The sequence below is a fragment of the Cimex lectularius genome, unplaced genomic scaffold, assembly GCF_000648675.2.
Source record: "Cimex lectularius strain Harlan isolate CLEC.00 unplaced genomic scaffold, Clec_2.1 scaffold309, whole genome shotgun sequence".
NCBI classification, from domain to species: Eukaryota; Metazoa; Arthropoda; class Insecta; order Hemiptera; family Cimicidae; genus Cimex; species Cimex lectularius.
In genome coordinates this window covers 295230-311743 of record NW_019392962.1, presented here as the reverse complement: position 1 = coordinate 311743, position 16514 = coordinate 295230, and the positions used below count along the sequence as shown (strand labels likewise).

The 16514-nt window shown below is 34.3% G+C and overlaps 1 protein-coding gene across 1 annotated transcript in view; it reads left to right on the top strand.

The window, feature by feature from the left end:
• The window catches only part of LOC106672030 (metabotropic glutamate receptor 2-like), a 136613-nt gene that overhangs the window by 92955 nt on the left and 27144 nt on the right, over positions 1-16514 (top strand). Inside the window, exons 6-7 of the mRNA XM_014403111.2 lie at positions 2282-2418; positions 12764-13089. Coding sequence (XP_014258597.1) covers positions 2282-2418; positions 12764-13089 — 463 coding nt within the window. The remainder of the gene's footprint in view (positions 1-2281; positions 2419-12763; positions 13090-16514) is intronic.

The window sequence follows — 16514 nt, the reverse complement described above, 5'->3', positions numbered from 1 at the left end:
TGCTAAAGGAAAAATATTAACATAATAGTTACAATTATAACTTTACGACACTTGTAACAAAACAAAAACGTATGCATACAATGCAAAACTGGCGACCAAATTAATTAACACGTGAAATTATTAATCAGTGAAGGCTTGTTTATTTTTGATCACTTAATGATGTCGGTTTGTCCCATAGATTTTCCTATTCTTCTTTGACATCTTCAGCCATGACGTTTATTTTATTATTTAAACTTTATAATAACATACATTACGTTTTAGTTTGGAATTCCTATTGGGTTGCCCTAATTCACATGTGATTTGACTTCGGGGTACTATCTACTGACAGTACTCAATTGTATGTTATATACATTAAACACACCAAGTTTCATTTAATAATATTGTTTATATAATGTAATACGTACAATGAATAGATAAATATAAAATAAATAACTAGTGAACAAATTTGTGTATAAATATAAAATATTGAATTAATTTTTAGTAAGCAATAAAAATTCAGCACGAGATCGAACGACGGACTAGTTTTTGTTTGCCTGACAAATTCTACTGATCTTGTTCCCCAAGTCATATTCTTTTCACGCGTCTGACGCCTCGTGGTGACGTAGGATGAGCAGGGATGTCGCGTAGAAGAGGGTTTGGGTGAGTCATGGTGAGCGATTGTACTGGTAGAAGCAATTCTGGGTGACAACAGCTGCCAGTGGTATGTCTAGGTTGTCATGCAAGGTGGAGTTTTTACATATCAAGTGCCGGTGTTCTGTCCCAATATCTGAATTTGCACGTTTGTACTATCTTGGCTTGCGATTTACTCGCCGAGACTCAAATCTTCATCAAATAATTGCCAGGTAAATTTGGCGTGCGTCCAGAGGCACTTTAGACTTCGAATTCAAGAGATAGTGCAACTGACTAACTCTGTACCGTACACGCTGTAATTTGCCAAATATGTTTGTCTCATACCAGTTTTCTATCTAAGATCATTCATAGATACTATACCTTGTTATTGCAATGTTTCCCCTTGAAGATTTATAAATTGTGACTGGACAATAGTATTATAGGAGGAAGATACCAGTTTGGACTTTTTCAACCCTTTGCGACTCTTTATGTATTGGTGAATATGTGAAATCTGCAGTTTTCTTTTTTATATTATTTACTTTCGCGAGTTTTCAATCTTCTGAAATATGCAGATGCAAAGGTGCCAAACCCCAACCCCTCAAAAAATAAAATAAAAATAACAACGACACTCCGCATGTGACAATTGTTCTAAGTTTAAGTAAACGATATTTGTCCACTATTCATCCAGTTAAAAACGAGAATTTTTGATTTTTCTAAAATATACTTTTTAGCATGTGTAGATAAATTAGTTTTCAAGCCAGCACTAAAACGTATGCAAAGTCAAAATTTAAGAACTTAGTAATAATTATTCGTAATAAGAACATATATAAGAACATAACACAACATATATAATTTCATAAGAAATTTAAAAATTTCACTTATTTAAAAAAATCTCATTGCCACACTTTCCAAGTCATCAGGTAAAACCATTTCTTTAAGGCAACGTTAAAAAAGAAAAATTCTTTCAAAATTAACAATAGTTGACGAAGTTAAAAACAAAAAGTTTATCAAAGGATTAATTGTCTTGTGAAAACTATATTGTGGACGGTCTCGGAAAAAAGATGGCTGGCGAACTTGAACAACTACTTAAAAATTCCAGTTCTACATAAAAGGATTTACGCACGAAAAATTAGTGCTTACTTCTCGAAGATACTACATAACCTAACTTATTTAATTACAAGAAAAAAAGTAGTAAATAAACAAGCTGGATATTCGATAGATTTTATTTATTTATTTGACGAGATATTTTCTAACAATAAGAAATTTGCGTACATATGTATTTTTGAGGGAAAGTGGCGGGGCTCTTTAGCATATCTCCATTTGTGTACCATACCTCCTGAAAAACATTATTGTCGATGTTGATGGGAAAATGTTCACGAAAAACCCATTTACCTTTTAAACAAGCTGGTTCTCATTAAAAAGCCTTGGGGAATTTTCTTAAAAGACTTGCTCTATATCAGTACTAAATGAACGTTTAAAAAAGTATAAAAGCTATTGTTTTCTTATTGTAAATATTATAAGCTTGTTAGTATACTAAAAACATACCGATATTCAAGCCTAATTAAGTATTATAATAATGGATAAACTGCATGGATTCCATTCATAGTATACCTCTTCCTCCGGGATAGAACCGAGGTAAAATTTAAATTATTATAATTGGCTTTGTTTTCAGAAATTCAATTTAAACTTGGGCACTCTTCTGTTTTACCGGAGTCCGTTTGTTCACTGCCTTGCGAAGTTGGACAGGCGAAAACGTACGTCGAAGGCGAAAGCTGCTGCTGGCACTGCTTCAACTGCAGCCAATATCAGGTAAAATTCTATATTTTGTTAATTAATGAAGTAAAAATAAAGCACAATTTAAACAAAAAACGAATTACTTGGCGATCAATCAATTACAAACTTACTTAAAAATATATGGTACGGTCTCTTCTTGATTCAAAAAGACGAGCACATCTCTGAATCCTGTTTATTAAAAGCCCACGAAGACTTGTTCGAACCTGAGTAAAAACCGATCCGGTGCCTTTTTGTAATAAAATTTAATTCAAGTTTTAAAACAATCTATTAATAAAACAATCTAACAAACAACAACCTAAGAAAATAACAATTATCAAAAAAAATTTAATTTTAAAACAAACAATTAAAATTTTGTTTTAATTTAAATAAACAAGAATTTCATGCAAACCGTTTGCCAAACCATTTGGAACAAGGGCGGATGGGTACTCACTATTTATAGTCCGCTGTGGACCTAAGCACCCTTTTTTAGGGATGCCAACACTTTTTAAACTCTTTTCTAGGATCTCACACTTTTTTCTGTCCCTCATCTACATTAATGGACTGTCATTTCTCGACTGACTCTCCTACTCTAATCGTGGAAATCCTCTTTTATTTTCACTCTAGGACTAACCATGAAATCTAAATCACAACATTGTTACTATGAAATAAATTGAAAAATTGAAATTGAAAAGACGAAGTATAAATTTTTTTGTAACATAAATGTCAATAATTTTCAAATAACATGTTCATAACATACTCCATAAAATATTTCGGATTGCTGCTGGACTCCAAACCGAGTTTTACCCACCACATCAACCTCGTCTGTGTCAAAACCGTTCGAGGGCATCACAAATTATTCTCGTTATTAAATAAAAATCTAGCTGAATTCCTAATAATAAAAAACTCATCTCCCTTCTCTACATAACTTTCATTTTAACTTACGCCAGCCACGTTAGATCAAAAGCATTTAAAAACCAATTATAGCTAACTCCAAATTGCGCAGAATAAATGTCTAAGAATAGTGGGTGCATTTCACAGATGGACGTTATTGATTATATCCTTAGGATGCGTATCCATTTACTGGGTGAGAGGAAATTTTGTGAAATCATATGACAAACCTAATCACAACATAAATCAGATTAATCCATTTATGTTTTAGTGGTCAATTGACAAACTTACGTCTTGCAATTGTTTATTTTTTTTTATGTATGGTTTTTTTGGTTGAGATTAAAAAGGCAGTGTCACGAGCGGGATTCAACCTCGCGACCTTCGGCTAAATACGCCGCTGCTCTACCACCGAAGTTTCGTTACTTCGTGGGCTTTTGATCCACTGAAAAACGATAAAAAGGAGGGAAATTTCGAAAGGTGGGTTGAGATGGGGCGTCAGTGTCCGACTGAATCGAAGTCACGACAACTCAAGTTTATCAGCAGGGGCGTATTCAGCGGAAGGTCGTGGGTTCGAATCCCGCTCTTGACACTGACTTTTTCATTTCAGCTAGTACCTTACATTACAGTACGAAGTTTAAATAAGAGTCCAATTTTATCAAATAAGAATACAAACGAAAAATAGAACATAAATTATAAATGCTCCTTTTAAGTTTCAAATTACACTATTAATGACGACATAGACAACCCGTTTGTGCATGGACTCATCAAAACCCTCTATAAAAAACTCCATCAATCACTGAACGCACCCAATTATCTAGTACGGCAGTTATCACTTCCAACCCTATCCGAAAATCCTCCAGGACGATTGAAGCAAAAGTGGACCCGAGACTTCATTGAGTGAAGATTGAAAAGGTTTCAGTGTGAAGGAGTGTTGCCAGTGAGCAACTTCTCCTACAAGGGACCCAAATGACAAAGTCAACATATATGAAACATATTAACTTAATATTTGAAGTTGTAAGTATCAAATAAATGTACTTTAAATAAAATTTGAAAAAGTGTAAAGAAGGACTTTCGCTATATTTGTTACAACTCAGTGTGAAAAAATTGGCTCATTTTTCAACTCACATTTTAATCTCAGAAATACGCGTTTTGATAGTTTCACTCAAAACAAAATCTTTTAAACGATACAACAATTGATCGGTATTCCAACCCTACCCGAAAATTTAGCCGAAGGTCGTGGGTTCGAATCCCTCTCGTGGCACTAATTTTTCGTCTAAACAAAAAATCGTAGATAAAAAGAATAATTAATTGAAATAAATGAGATTAATAAGATAAATAATTAAAATATATCGCTCTCTGAATTAAAAAACCTATAAACATAATATAATGAAGCACATTATAATTTCATCTTTTAGTTCAGGTATTTTTTTTCTTTTCTTCCCAAATTTCTTTAAGTTTTTTCTAAACATTACTTAGTAAATAATATCAGGGTTTATATAGGCGACAGCCTGAAACCTCTACTTTATTTTATACATTTGTATAAATAATGTAAATAAAACTTATTATTATTAAATATAGGTTAATAATGTCTCTTTCTAGCTTTGTTCAATAAATGTTACGAAAAGTCAAATGACACTATGCCATTAAAGATAAATAAACGTGTCAAGCTCTGTAAAACAACATTTGACGTCGTTAAACGAAAAGCAGACCATCTCTCACAGGAAGGGTGACGGATGGAAACGAATCGTCTGTAAGAACCACTTGGATATAGGCGTATGTCGGAACAAGAAAAATCGAGTAAGAACCAAAATGGAAGTGGACAAAGGCCTTTTGGAAACATGACTCCACGCATTACAGACAACTTAGCCTTCGTAATGGGATTTACAAAAAATTGTCCTTTCCTATTTAATACAACATAAATCATAAATTCTTTTCAAATCAAAATTACATTCATTCGTATATCATACTGAAGCGTATCATTATAAATAGAAGGACAATGTAATGATTTAAACGGTTTATTTCATTCCAGGGATTATCTCTGTTCAACGTGCCCTTTAATAATGTTTTTTACTTCCTAAACAAAAATCATTATGTATAGATAGTTGTGCAACTAAACATATTAGGAAAATAAAAATGAGAACACGAGTATTACAAAATGTAATAAGAAAGAAAAGTTATAATGTTACAAAAGGACAAGAAAATTAATTCGTATCAATTTTAATTCTTACCATTTTTATTTTAATCGGTTTATTAGTTTTTGAGAAAGTTTTTAAAATTTATTACTTTTTAATCATTTTAATCATCATATAATAGTTATTTTAGATACCTTTTATAATTTTTGTTTGTATTTAAAAATAGATAAAAAAATGTCTAGTAAGTGTTGCGTACAACATAAAAATAAAAACTTAAGTCTCTCATCATTTTCTAAAATCAGATTTCAACATAAAAATGGTCATAGAGGAAATGTATCTTAAGCTACAAAGCTTTCTTTTTACATTAAGTAAAACTGAATTCGAGATGAAATTTTGTAAGGACTTAAAGTTGGCCTTCTTGGAGGACTTTGACGTTTTAAGGATAATCCTAAATATATATCCCACTGGGTATAAGTGCTGTTTTCTAAGGATTTATTATTTTAGAATAAATTTGGTTTATATTTTCATTTTTGAAATATTTTCAATTATTTTTGTTAATGTTATCGTCATTACATTGTATAAAATCGTATTCAATTTGTAATCTTTTGAAGAGGTTATTCTCTGTTTTTAAATTTTGGTTTTTATATTAGATTGGCCTATGTTGGAATTTGAGACTAGGCTCCAACAGTCCTTCGCTTTCCTCATGGTTTTCAATATTTATTATAGAATCCATTATATTTAGTGGTCTATTCACCAAATTACTTCTTTCAATTATTCTTTTTATGTAAGGTTTTTGGTTGAAATGAAAAAGCTAGTGCCACGAGTCGGATTCGGCTCTACCACTTGAGCAGCGGCTATTTAGCCGAAGGTCGTGGGTTCGAATCCCGCTCGTGGCACTAGCTTTTCATAATTCATGAATAGATGCTTGTGGCATATAAAATAACATTTTATAGTTTATCATTTAGAAATGTTTAATTTATAATTAATTGGGTAATATGTATCACAATAGAAAATAAGTGAACCTGGATTTTTTCTTAATAATATGAAATTGAAAAAAAAGAGAAAAATATAGTAAAATTTAAATTTAAAAAATGCTACAACTTAATTTTCATACAGATAAACATTAGTATTAAGATAGCAAAACGGGGTGTCGGTGGCCGCAACGGTTTAGGCGTTGACACGGCGCTCACCACTGTAAGGTAAAGGTCCCGGGTTCGAATGCAGGGCCGCTGGATTCGAACTCGACATGCTTACAAATGGGCTTTTTTTCAAAAACACCGGCGCCCTGAGGGTTGATATGACCTCTGCTGTTGCGAACCCTCGTAAAAAAAGAAAAAAGAAAAGAAAAAGATAGCAAAACACACATTGTTTTTGAAAACACAAATACCAAATTCTCTCTATCTTCCAAGAAAAAATAAAATATCATTCTTCTAATTAAATTCACTAGTTTCGTGGTCCGTTTGACCAATTAATATATTACAATTAATTAAGGTTTTTAGTTGAGATAAAAAAGTCAATGGCACGAGCGGGATTCGAACCCACGACCTTCGGCTAGATACACCGCTGCTCTACCACTTGAGCTATCGTGACCTCGATCCACTCGGACACCACTTCCCATCTGAACCCCACCTTTTTTTTGCCATTTTTCAAATGTCTTGTAATCGGATTGGATTCTCGACGACAAATGAAATGGCCACGTAGAGCTTTAGTGAAGTATACTTCTTTTTAAATCATTAAATTCACTAATTTCATGGTCCGCTTGACCAGTTAATATATTACAATTAATTAAGGTTGTTAGATCGAGGTCACGATAGTTCAAGTGGTAGAGCAGCGGAGTATCTAGCCGAAGATCGTGGGTTCGAATCCCGCTCGTGCCATTGACTTTTTTATCTCAACTAAAAACCTAATTAATTGTAATTCTTCTAATTGTTTTTTGAAAAGAAAAACACATTTAGAAAAGAAATAGAAATGATTTATTCTAGAGTTAGCTAGAAACATTTGGTAATCAACTCTGCAAAAATACGAAAAGAATCCATCTAAATCATTATGCAAATCAAACATATTGAAATACATCGCATAACGTTTTGTGACCCAACTACTATGGGGCAAGTAGTTTAAATTTGTTTTCTGCACCCCAAACAGAAATTTTTGGAAAATGAAATAATCGTTTTTTCAACATTTTTTCCGTACATGCGATATTTTTCTTAGAAAATCGCCCAAATTTTGGTAACACTGAAACCATTCTACTGATGTAGAGAAAACTTCAAAGAGGATTCAAACCTTTAATGAACACATAAAGTCACAAACTTGGCATCCGAAAAATAAGTGAGAACTTGAAATGTGTGGGGAGTTTTTGATAATTACATTTTTCCCACTCATAATAGCTCCAAACGGGGGCGTCTGGCCTCAGTGGTTTAGGCATTGAGACAGTGCTAATCACTTTAAGATAAACACGTCCGCGGTTCGAATCCAGCGTCCCTGCATTCGACCCGATCTGCTTACAAATTTTTTTTTTCAAAAACACCGACACCCCGAGAGTGACCCCTGCTTTAGCAAACCCTCTTAAAAAATAATTAATTAAACATTAAAACGTTGTTGACAAGCCGTAAAATAAAATAAGTGTAGCATTCAAATAACTCTCGTAATGTTGGATGAGGATAAAATCCAGAAAGGATATTAATTTTTAAGTGGAACAATGGGCATATCACAAGATTAAAGGGCAGAGGATGTTCCAGCCTTAAAAATATTTTGAATGGTGAATTGAAAGAATCCGAATTGTTTAACAAAAACAATTTTATTTGGCCTACTGTCTCGAAAGCGTTTTTTTGTTGTATTGTCATCCTACGTAAAAATACATATTTAGTTATAAATAAAAATTATGAAATACGTGCTTAAAATAATTTTTCTCGGCTCCTAGGTCCCATCGGCAAGAACGATTGGACGAGGTTCTAATATTTTTCGACCTTGTATAACCAAAGAAAGTTTAATTGAAACCGGTAACCCCATGTTCGTAGCCACCCATTGTAAATAAAAATTTGTAATTTCATGTCATATTCAGTGATCCGTGTTGGTTTTTCAACATGTTTTTTTTTCGATACTCACCTTAGCATTTCACAATTAAAATAATAGTAAATTTATAAATTAATTCGTTGTTTTGCATATATAAATTGCAGAACACTAATGCGGCGCACAGTTCAATAATTTTGCATGACCTGCCGGTCTTGTTGGTTTAGCATACTCTCAAAGCCGTGAAAATGAGAAGAATTGTTTTGTTTTTTTAACCGTGAGTTAAACCATTTAAACAACAATCAAACGAAACACATTTAAAATGTTTGTCAACAGAGGATGGGAGCCTCTGGCGTAGGACTAAACCTACCATGTGTCATAGCGTGGTCTCAGCTACTTTCAGAAATGATGATGGAACTTGGATCGTTTCAGATGAAGCCCAAAACATTTGCGAAATATCTCTCCGATGTATTCAAACCTCATAACTTAATTGATACTGAACACGATAAAACTTATGGCACATATACATCTAGATAACCAATAACTCCAAAACAAGTATCCCAAGAAATACGACAGCTTCCTAAAAAAATCCCCTGGTCATGATTTGTTAACAGCTGAGGTTCTTCAAGAACTTCCCAAAAAAGCCGTCGTCTTTCTGACTTCTTTATTTAACGCAATTTTGAATACTGAACACTTTCCCAATCGATGAAAACTTCCTTATATTAAAATGATCTCAAAGCCCCATAAAAATTTAAGCTCTCCATCATCTGATCGTCCTATTAGTTTGTTACCCGTTCCTTCTAAATTATTCGAAAAATTAATTTACAAAAGAATTATCTCTATTGCTACGTCAAACAACATCTTACGAGACCATCAATTTGACTTTCGAACCCATCATTACACCACTCATGAACTTCACAGAGTTACAGATTTCATTACTTCGTATCTCGAGCAGAAACTTTACGCGACAGGAGTGTTTGTAGATGTTTCTCCCGCCTTCCACAAAGTAGGGATTATTATACTAATTAAAATTATTTTTACCCCAGATTTATTATCTGACTATACAGTCATACCATAAAGTGAGATTTTTCATAGTAAACCAGAGTACGGAGACCTCTGGGATGGAACTGTTCCCGAGTCAACAAGACGAGAGGATCCTTAGCGTCCGCACCTGGCACATGGCCCTCGGACGTTTTGATTCTCAAGATGAGAGCTGACGCACTTCTGCATAAGACGGAATGGTGTTACCGCCGCAGCATTGGTAAAGAGGTTTCCCAGCCCCTAAGGGCCAGTAGCCACGCTCTCCGCTTGTACACTCCGAATGGTCGGGCCCGCATTGTGCATCGGGTCGTATGCCGCACGCCAGGGGCTAACAGGCCGAAATACATCGGCCCGTCCCCCGCCCGCATACTCCCTAGATAGAGAAGGCCACTCTATCTCTCTGGCTCCCCCAACGTAGAAACTTCCGGGAACGCCCCGGCAGCGGTTTAGTTTAAAGTGGAATTGCTAACCACCTCCTAGATGAGCACCGCCTACGGTAAAGTCTCTTATCGAGCTCAGCCTACACCTGTCACGCGCATTCGAGGGATGCCATAGGCTCAGCCTAGGTGGTCCGATCCTTCGCTTCCCCAAGGGTACCACGCCGGTCATTCGCACAACAATGCAAAGCATACTCGTCAGAAACCGCCGATACCACTACCCTTTTCCAGTCGCTTACTCACGCATTCGAGGGACTGTAGCATGATCATTGCGTCCTCAACGCTTACAAGCTGTCGTCCAGTCGCAACGTCTCCCGTGAGGCCGGGGGTAATTACGCTGGCCATACGCAAGCTTCACTGAGGTCACAGATAGAAGACAGCCTCTGTCCAAGTTCCCGCCAGGGGCGTCACCACGCACCACCACGAATATATTCCCACTTCTGGGATGGAACTGTTTGCAGGTGTGCCACAAGGGTCAATACTCGCACCGCTGTTGTACACAATTTTTACTTCTAATATGCCCACAAACGCACTTACCGCCACATGCGCAGATGACGGAGCCATCCAAGTCATCCCTGTTCTACACAAAACCACATATCAACAATTGAAAAATGGAGCAATCTTTGGAAAATCAAGTTTAACCCCTCAAAGTCATAGCATATCACCTTTGCACTCCGTCGTGAGACTTGTCCATTTACTTACTATTTAGGACTTACATTTGATAGAGGTCTAACTTGGAATCCACTCACACGATTAAAAAACAGACACTCAACAAACAATTTAAAATTCTTTATTACCTACTCAACCGACAATCAAAATTACCATTACAATCAAAACTTTCAACATACACGTACCTACTCGTGGCCAATACTGAAATAGTAAGGCCAAAATCAAAAAACAAATACCTACTCAAACCTATTTGGATATACGGGTGAGAAGTTTATGGATTGGCCAAATATTCCAATATTCAAAGATTACAGAGTTTTCAATCCAAAATTTTTAGATTAATTGTACCAGCCCCTTTTTTTCATAAAGAATGACTCACTTTATAGGGATCATCACATGCCAACAGTGTTTTTCATCCATCAAAACATGTTACAGGCGTTTTCATAGTAGATTACAAAATCACTCTAACACAAATGCGACTACTCCATTCCCCACAATCACCACGTAAACATCATAAAAGAATATGGATGAAATACCTCTTAAATGATTAATATAATTTTATTAATCCAGAGCGGCTGCCAATGGGTAATTTTCTCTTTAACGCCCGTAATGCCACAAACAATTAATTATCCAATCAGCGATTTTGTGAGATTTTAAAGAATTTTATGTATTTTATAGATTAAATATCAAACAAATCCATTATCGAGGTTTAAAGCTGAAACGCATCTGACAGAAAAAAACAGGGATAGGCAGAAATTACATATATTATTATTTTTAAAAAAAGCTGCAAGTTAATCATTTTTGCCAATTTAGCCAGTTTACTTACACAAAACATTACTTGCCTAGTCTGTTTTGAATTTTAAGCTTGAATTTTACAATTACATTTTCTTTCACAGATGGTTGGGATCATCATATCAGATTTTTGAATATCAAACTACTCCATATGAAAACGTTATGGTCTGTTAAATATTGCTTGCAAAAATACAGCCTAGTCGGCCATTAAAGATTTTTTTATCTCCTGTCTACAAGTATAATCGGGCAATATTTCACGATCGGAAATAAAGATTGGGGATGAAATACCGCGGGGCTTCGACGTGCTTCTTTTCCACTCGCGCTCGCCCGCGACCTAGAAAACAAAAATACCCTCCTTTCTCAGCGGAGGTGAAAATGAAAAACATACGGCCGTCGAAAAGCCATAAAGCGCAAGATTAAGTCGAGAGGCACGTTTTTAATTAATTTTCAACCCGGGCCTTTTGCACGGTCGACCTGCAAACTTTCGTCGAATTACTTACAAGTTGGGGGAAAAAAAGGAAAAGGAAAAGCTGTATACAACGAAAAAAACACATTTTCCCATCTCACGGTATTATAAAAACATTAGAAATGTTTCCATCAGCTTGTTAAGAAATTTTATAACATTGAATGAGTTTTTTTTATTTAGAAATTTCATTGCTTTTTTATTTAGAAAAAACATTTTATTTTACTCCACAAAACATCTTCCGCCATATTTACTTACCTATCACTCAGAATTTTAATTTGTCGAAGAATATTTTGATTTGAAAAAATATTAAATATTAATGCTAGAATGAGACAGTGATACGTTAAATTTCTGTGTATATGACAATATATAAAATGCAAACGTTAACTCAAAAATATAAAATAAGGAAGTTTGATAAACGAAACAACACTATTAAAAACTTATTAAATTCATTAGATTTCATGGTCCGATTGACCAAATAACATCTTTCAATTAATTAATCTTTATGTAAGGTATTGGATGAGATAAAACAGTCAGTGTTATTGAAATGATTATTAATTATTATTAAAAAGGTTTGCCGATTATTTAATCACCGAACCTGCTTTTTACACATTACATTGACGTGTCGAACAAAAGTTGGGCGGGAAAATATTAGGCGAGGGCTCTCCGTATTATTTTAGCTTAGCTGCTTAAAGAGATATTTGATTAAATATAAAGTAATTTCATTAAATTTGTTCCTTTCAAGAGGATCCATTTTAGAAATTAACAACTGGAGGTAATTCAATTAAAAGTTGCCCTTCGGGTTGGAGGAAGATGGCTAGCGCGGTTGAATTATACAGGCTTACGTAATTGGATGTCTCTTACAGCCTTGCGGTTTTGTTCTCACGTAATACGCTAGTAATTTAAGATAGCGAGTCAAAAACTTTCACCAGCGATTAATTTAAAACCCTTTTCAGATAAGAGACCCGGTCGACGAGACGAAGTGCATAGTCTGCGATCTGGGCAAGATCCCAGATTCGACTCACCAGAAATGCCTGGATATCCCTGAGGAATTCTTGAAGGCGGATTCACCTTGGGCAATCGGGGCGATGACTTTCTCGGCGACTATGATCGTCGTCACTCTGCTGATATTTGCGGTTTTCCTGAGGCACAACGATACTCCGGTCGTCAAAGCGGCAGGGCGAGAGCTGACCTACGTCCTCCTCACAGGCATTCTGCTGTGTTTCCTCATGACTTTCATACTAGTCCTCAAACCGACAGACGTCGTCTGCGCTTTCCAAAGGTAACGACGTTTTACACATAATTGATAGTTTTATCATATCATAATAATATATTTAAGAACGCTATGCTCAAAGATTGCGGAGTCGCATTAGACCCGCAGTGGTTCTGGATTTGACTCTCGGCATAGCCCAAAAAATTGTAATTAAAATTAATTTGAAAACAGCATTGACCATTCGTCTACAACGCTCAACTTAAGTCTTCCTGCATAGAAAGTATAATTATACAGCATTTATTGAACAAATTAATACAATACCTAGCCCTCTACCTCCTGGCATCTCATGCAGATGAAACAGCGTATTTTCCTGATTCTGCAACGGAACAGCTCCAGGCACACGTCAAACGAATGGAGCAAACTTTAGAGGTTATAGATTAACAAATGAATTAGATTTAGAAAACAAATGCATCTATGTTCCAATTACCCTCTGAAGCAGAACCCCTCACACAATATTTCTCTCGTCCTCTATTGTAGATTTCGGAGCCATTCTGAGATGGAGGATTCTGTGTTTTGTTTTTTTGTTCTTTGTTATTACAAGAATAGGTTTACAACCTATATATCGTCTTGCACTTCCACCTCTGACCAGTGTGTCTACCTTTCCGGTACACAAACTTCCTGTGTATCCAAGATACCATCAGGTTGTTGTGTTTCCCGAGGTTTTGGAGATTTTGAATGCCTTCACTGACTATTTAAATGTGATGTTTTACATGCTAATGCTGTAATAGTTTTTTAGCTATCCGATCTTATGTGTATTTTTTTGTCATTATAATCTTTTAAAGAATTTCTAATGCATAGCCGTTGATGGATCCCATCCGTCACATCGAGTTTTTATCTCAAAAAATATGCCTATCTTGATTCCCTTAGTTGCCAAAGAGCCAGTGTAAAATAAAGGCTTTGGTTACCACCATTGTGGAATCCTTAGTGTAGAAAAACTTCATGTACGTAGTTTAAAGTTTATATCATATATGTCATTAATATCATATATATATAAATTCTCAAAAATTGATAGGAATATTTGGAATTTATTTGTATTCTATTAATTTTAATTAGTTTAACCGATATGTTCTAGTTAGTAGAATAAAACTAAAAAACATTACTTAAGAATAGTAAACATGAAGATTACTCATTTTGTAAACCATCATCATTACTCGTCTTTTCACAACTTTAATCCAGTTTACATGAATTTTGTAATATCAGCGATTATCGGAGATCGTGAGATGCGGTGTGGTGTTACGAAGATTTTAGAAAAACATTTTTTTTATCGTGCCAACGTTTCGATCTTTATTGAGATCATCTTCCGATCTGGGATTTATAAACGTTGTTTGTATTTTACAAAAAAATGAACTTATACAATGCTAAAAATTTAGATTTAAAAAAAGTAATTAAAATTAATTTATACAATGCTAGAAAATTTTAGATTTCAAAAAATGAATTTATACAATGGTAGAAAATTTTAGATTCAATCAAAGTACTACTCGGAAAACCAACACTGAGTGAGTACAAATACTTTGATTAAATCTAAAATTTTCTAGCATTGTATAAATTCTTTTTTATTCTAAAATTTTCAAGCATTGTACAAATTCATTTTTATCTACAATTTTCTAGCGTTCTATAAATTCATTTTTTCACAATCTACATGTATTTTGTAAAATTTAAACAATGTTTATAAATCCCAGGCCCTGAAGATGATCTCAATAAAGATCGATACGTTGGCACGATAAAGAAAATGTTTTTCTAAAACGTACGTCACACCAGACCGCATCTCACGATTTCTAAATAAGTATCGATTAACGGTCACTGAACACCACATACACACACACACACACACACACACACACACACACTGTAATATCAGCATTGAAAGATTAGTTTTATTGGGACTGTCTCGCATTTTTACTAGTACTCTAGCGGTTCTGGGTTTGAATCCCGACATAGCGCCTAAAATTTTTATTTGAGATTAATTTGTAAAGTGACCCTGACCCCTCATCCGCGACACTCAAGGGGTAGTTAGACGTTGTGACCTCCATATTTTTATTTATATACTCTTTATTATGTTCAATATAAACACATTTATTTTATGATAAAATTAAATACAAATTTCGTCTTTTTCGGTTAAACCTGACGCAAAAGCGTTTAATCAGTTGTAAACTTATTTCTTATATTTTATGTATTTTATAAGTCTCGTTCTAACAAATAGGCAATAAATATTTCAAAAGACTTTTAAACTCGAGTAATAATACGAAACGGGTAAATAATAACTCCCTTGTGGATACACTTTTTAAAACAACGATTATGCTAATGTTATGCTAAAGAGGTTTGGAAAGACACAACATGAAGTACATAAATTGCGTATAGGCTGAGAGAGTCGGGCCCTCTTCCCCGGGGTTGACGAACAATCCAGATGTTTATCATTGTCATGTCTTTGTTTCGTGAATGTAATGCAAATATGATTTTCTTCCTTGTTATTGTTTAATTTGAATTTGTTATTTTAAAGAGTTTCCATCAAAATGACGTACTCTTTTTATAAGAATAACCGAATATTTCAGTTACCAATATTGTGTAATAACATATCACGAACGCTAGGTTTAAATCAAACTTTTTTAATATTTATAATATTTTTTAGTTTGTCTAAAATGTAGAGTGAGAGGTTGGTGGTAGACAAAGTATACTCATCCAATCATCTCAAAATCCGATCACCTTAAAACGTAGAATTCCCTGTAAATTATAGTTTAAACTAATAGCTTTAACTGGTCATTTTCTCTTTTATTTATATCTAAATGTAGATAACAAATAGTTCTAATGTTTGGATTTTTTAAAAATAAATTTTAAATCTATTTTATAAATTGCTCAAAATGAATAGGGGTTTTTGTCATTTATTCATATTGTATGAGTTTTAATTAAGTTGTACTGATGTACTTTTGTTAGTACAGTAAAACAAAATGCAAAATGGAGTTGTGCTATAATGCATTAGCCCTCCACTAACACCAGATCTTAAGTCAAACATTATCCATTGCATCCATTCACCCATTAGAAAGCCAGGTCCAAACTGGAAATATGGCATAACGCTTGAAAATTAATAAATGGGATACAAAAAATATTAATAGATAAAAGACCAGAGAGCAATGTCGGTGAGAGGAGAATTAAAATTTATGCTTTACAACTCCAGAGGCATTTATATATCGGCGAGGAAAAAATTGGAATTATGAAAAGTGTGTGCTTCAAAATTGCGTTTGTTACTTTCCGGCTATCGTTTATGAATATATATTTGTTCAATTGAAAACCGTATCTGCTGAGAATTGTAGTTAGAAGGCCGAATAAAAGCACAATTCGAAAGAGGAAAATTAGAAATACCTCAGAATTTATTGACAAGCAAAAACACACATAAACTGTACTCAAATCACCATTTTTATGTTTGTAATTCATTACATTGC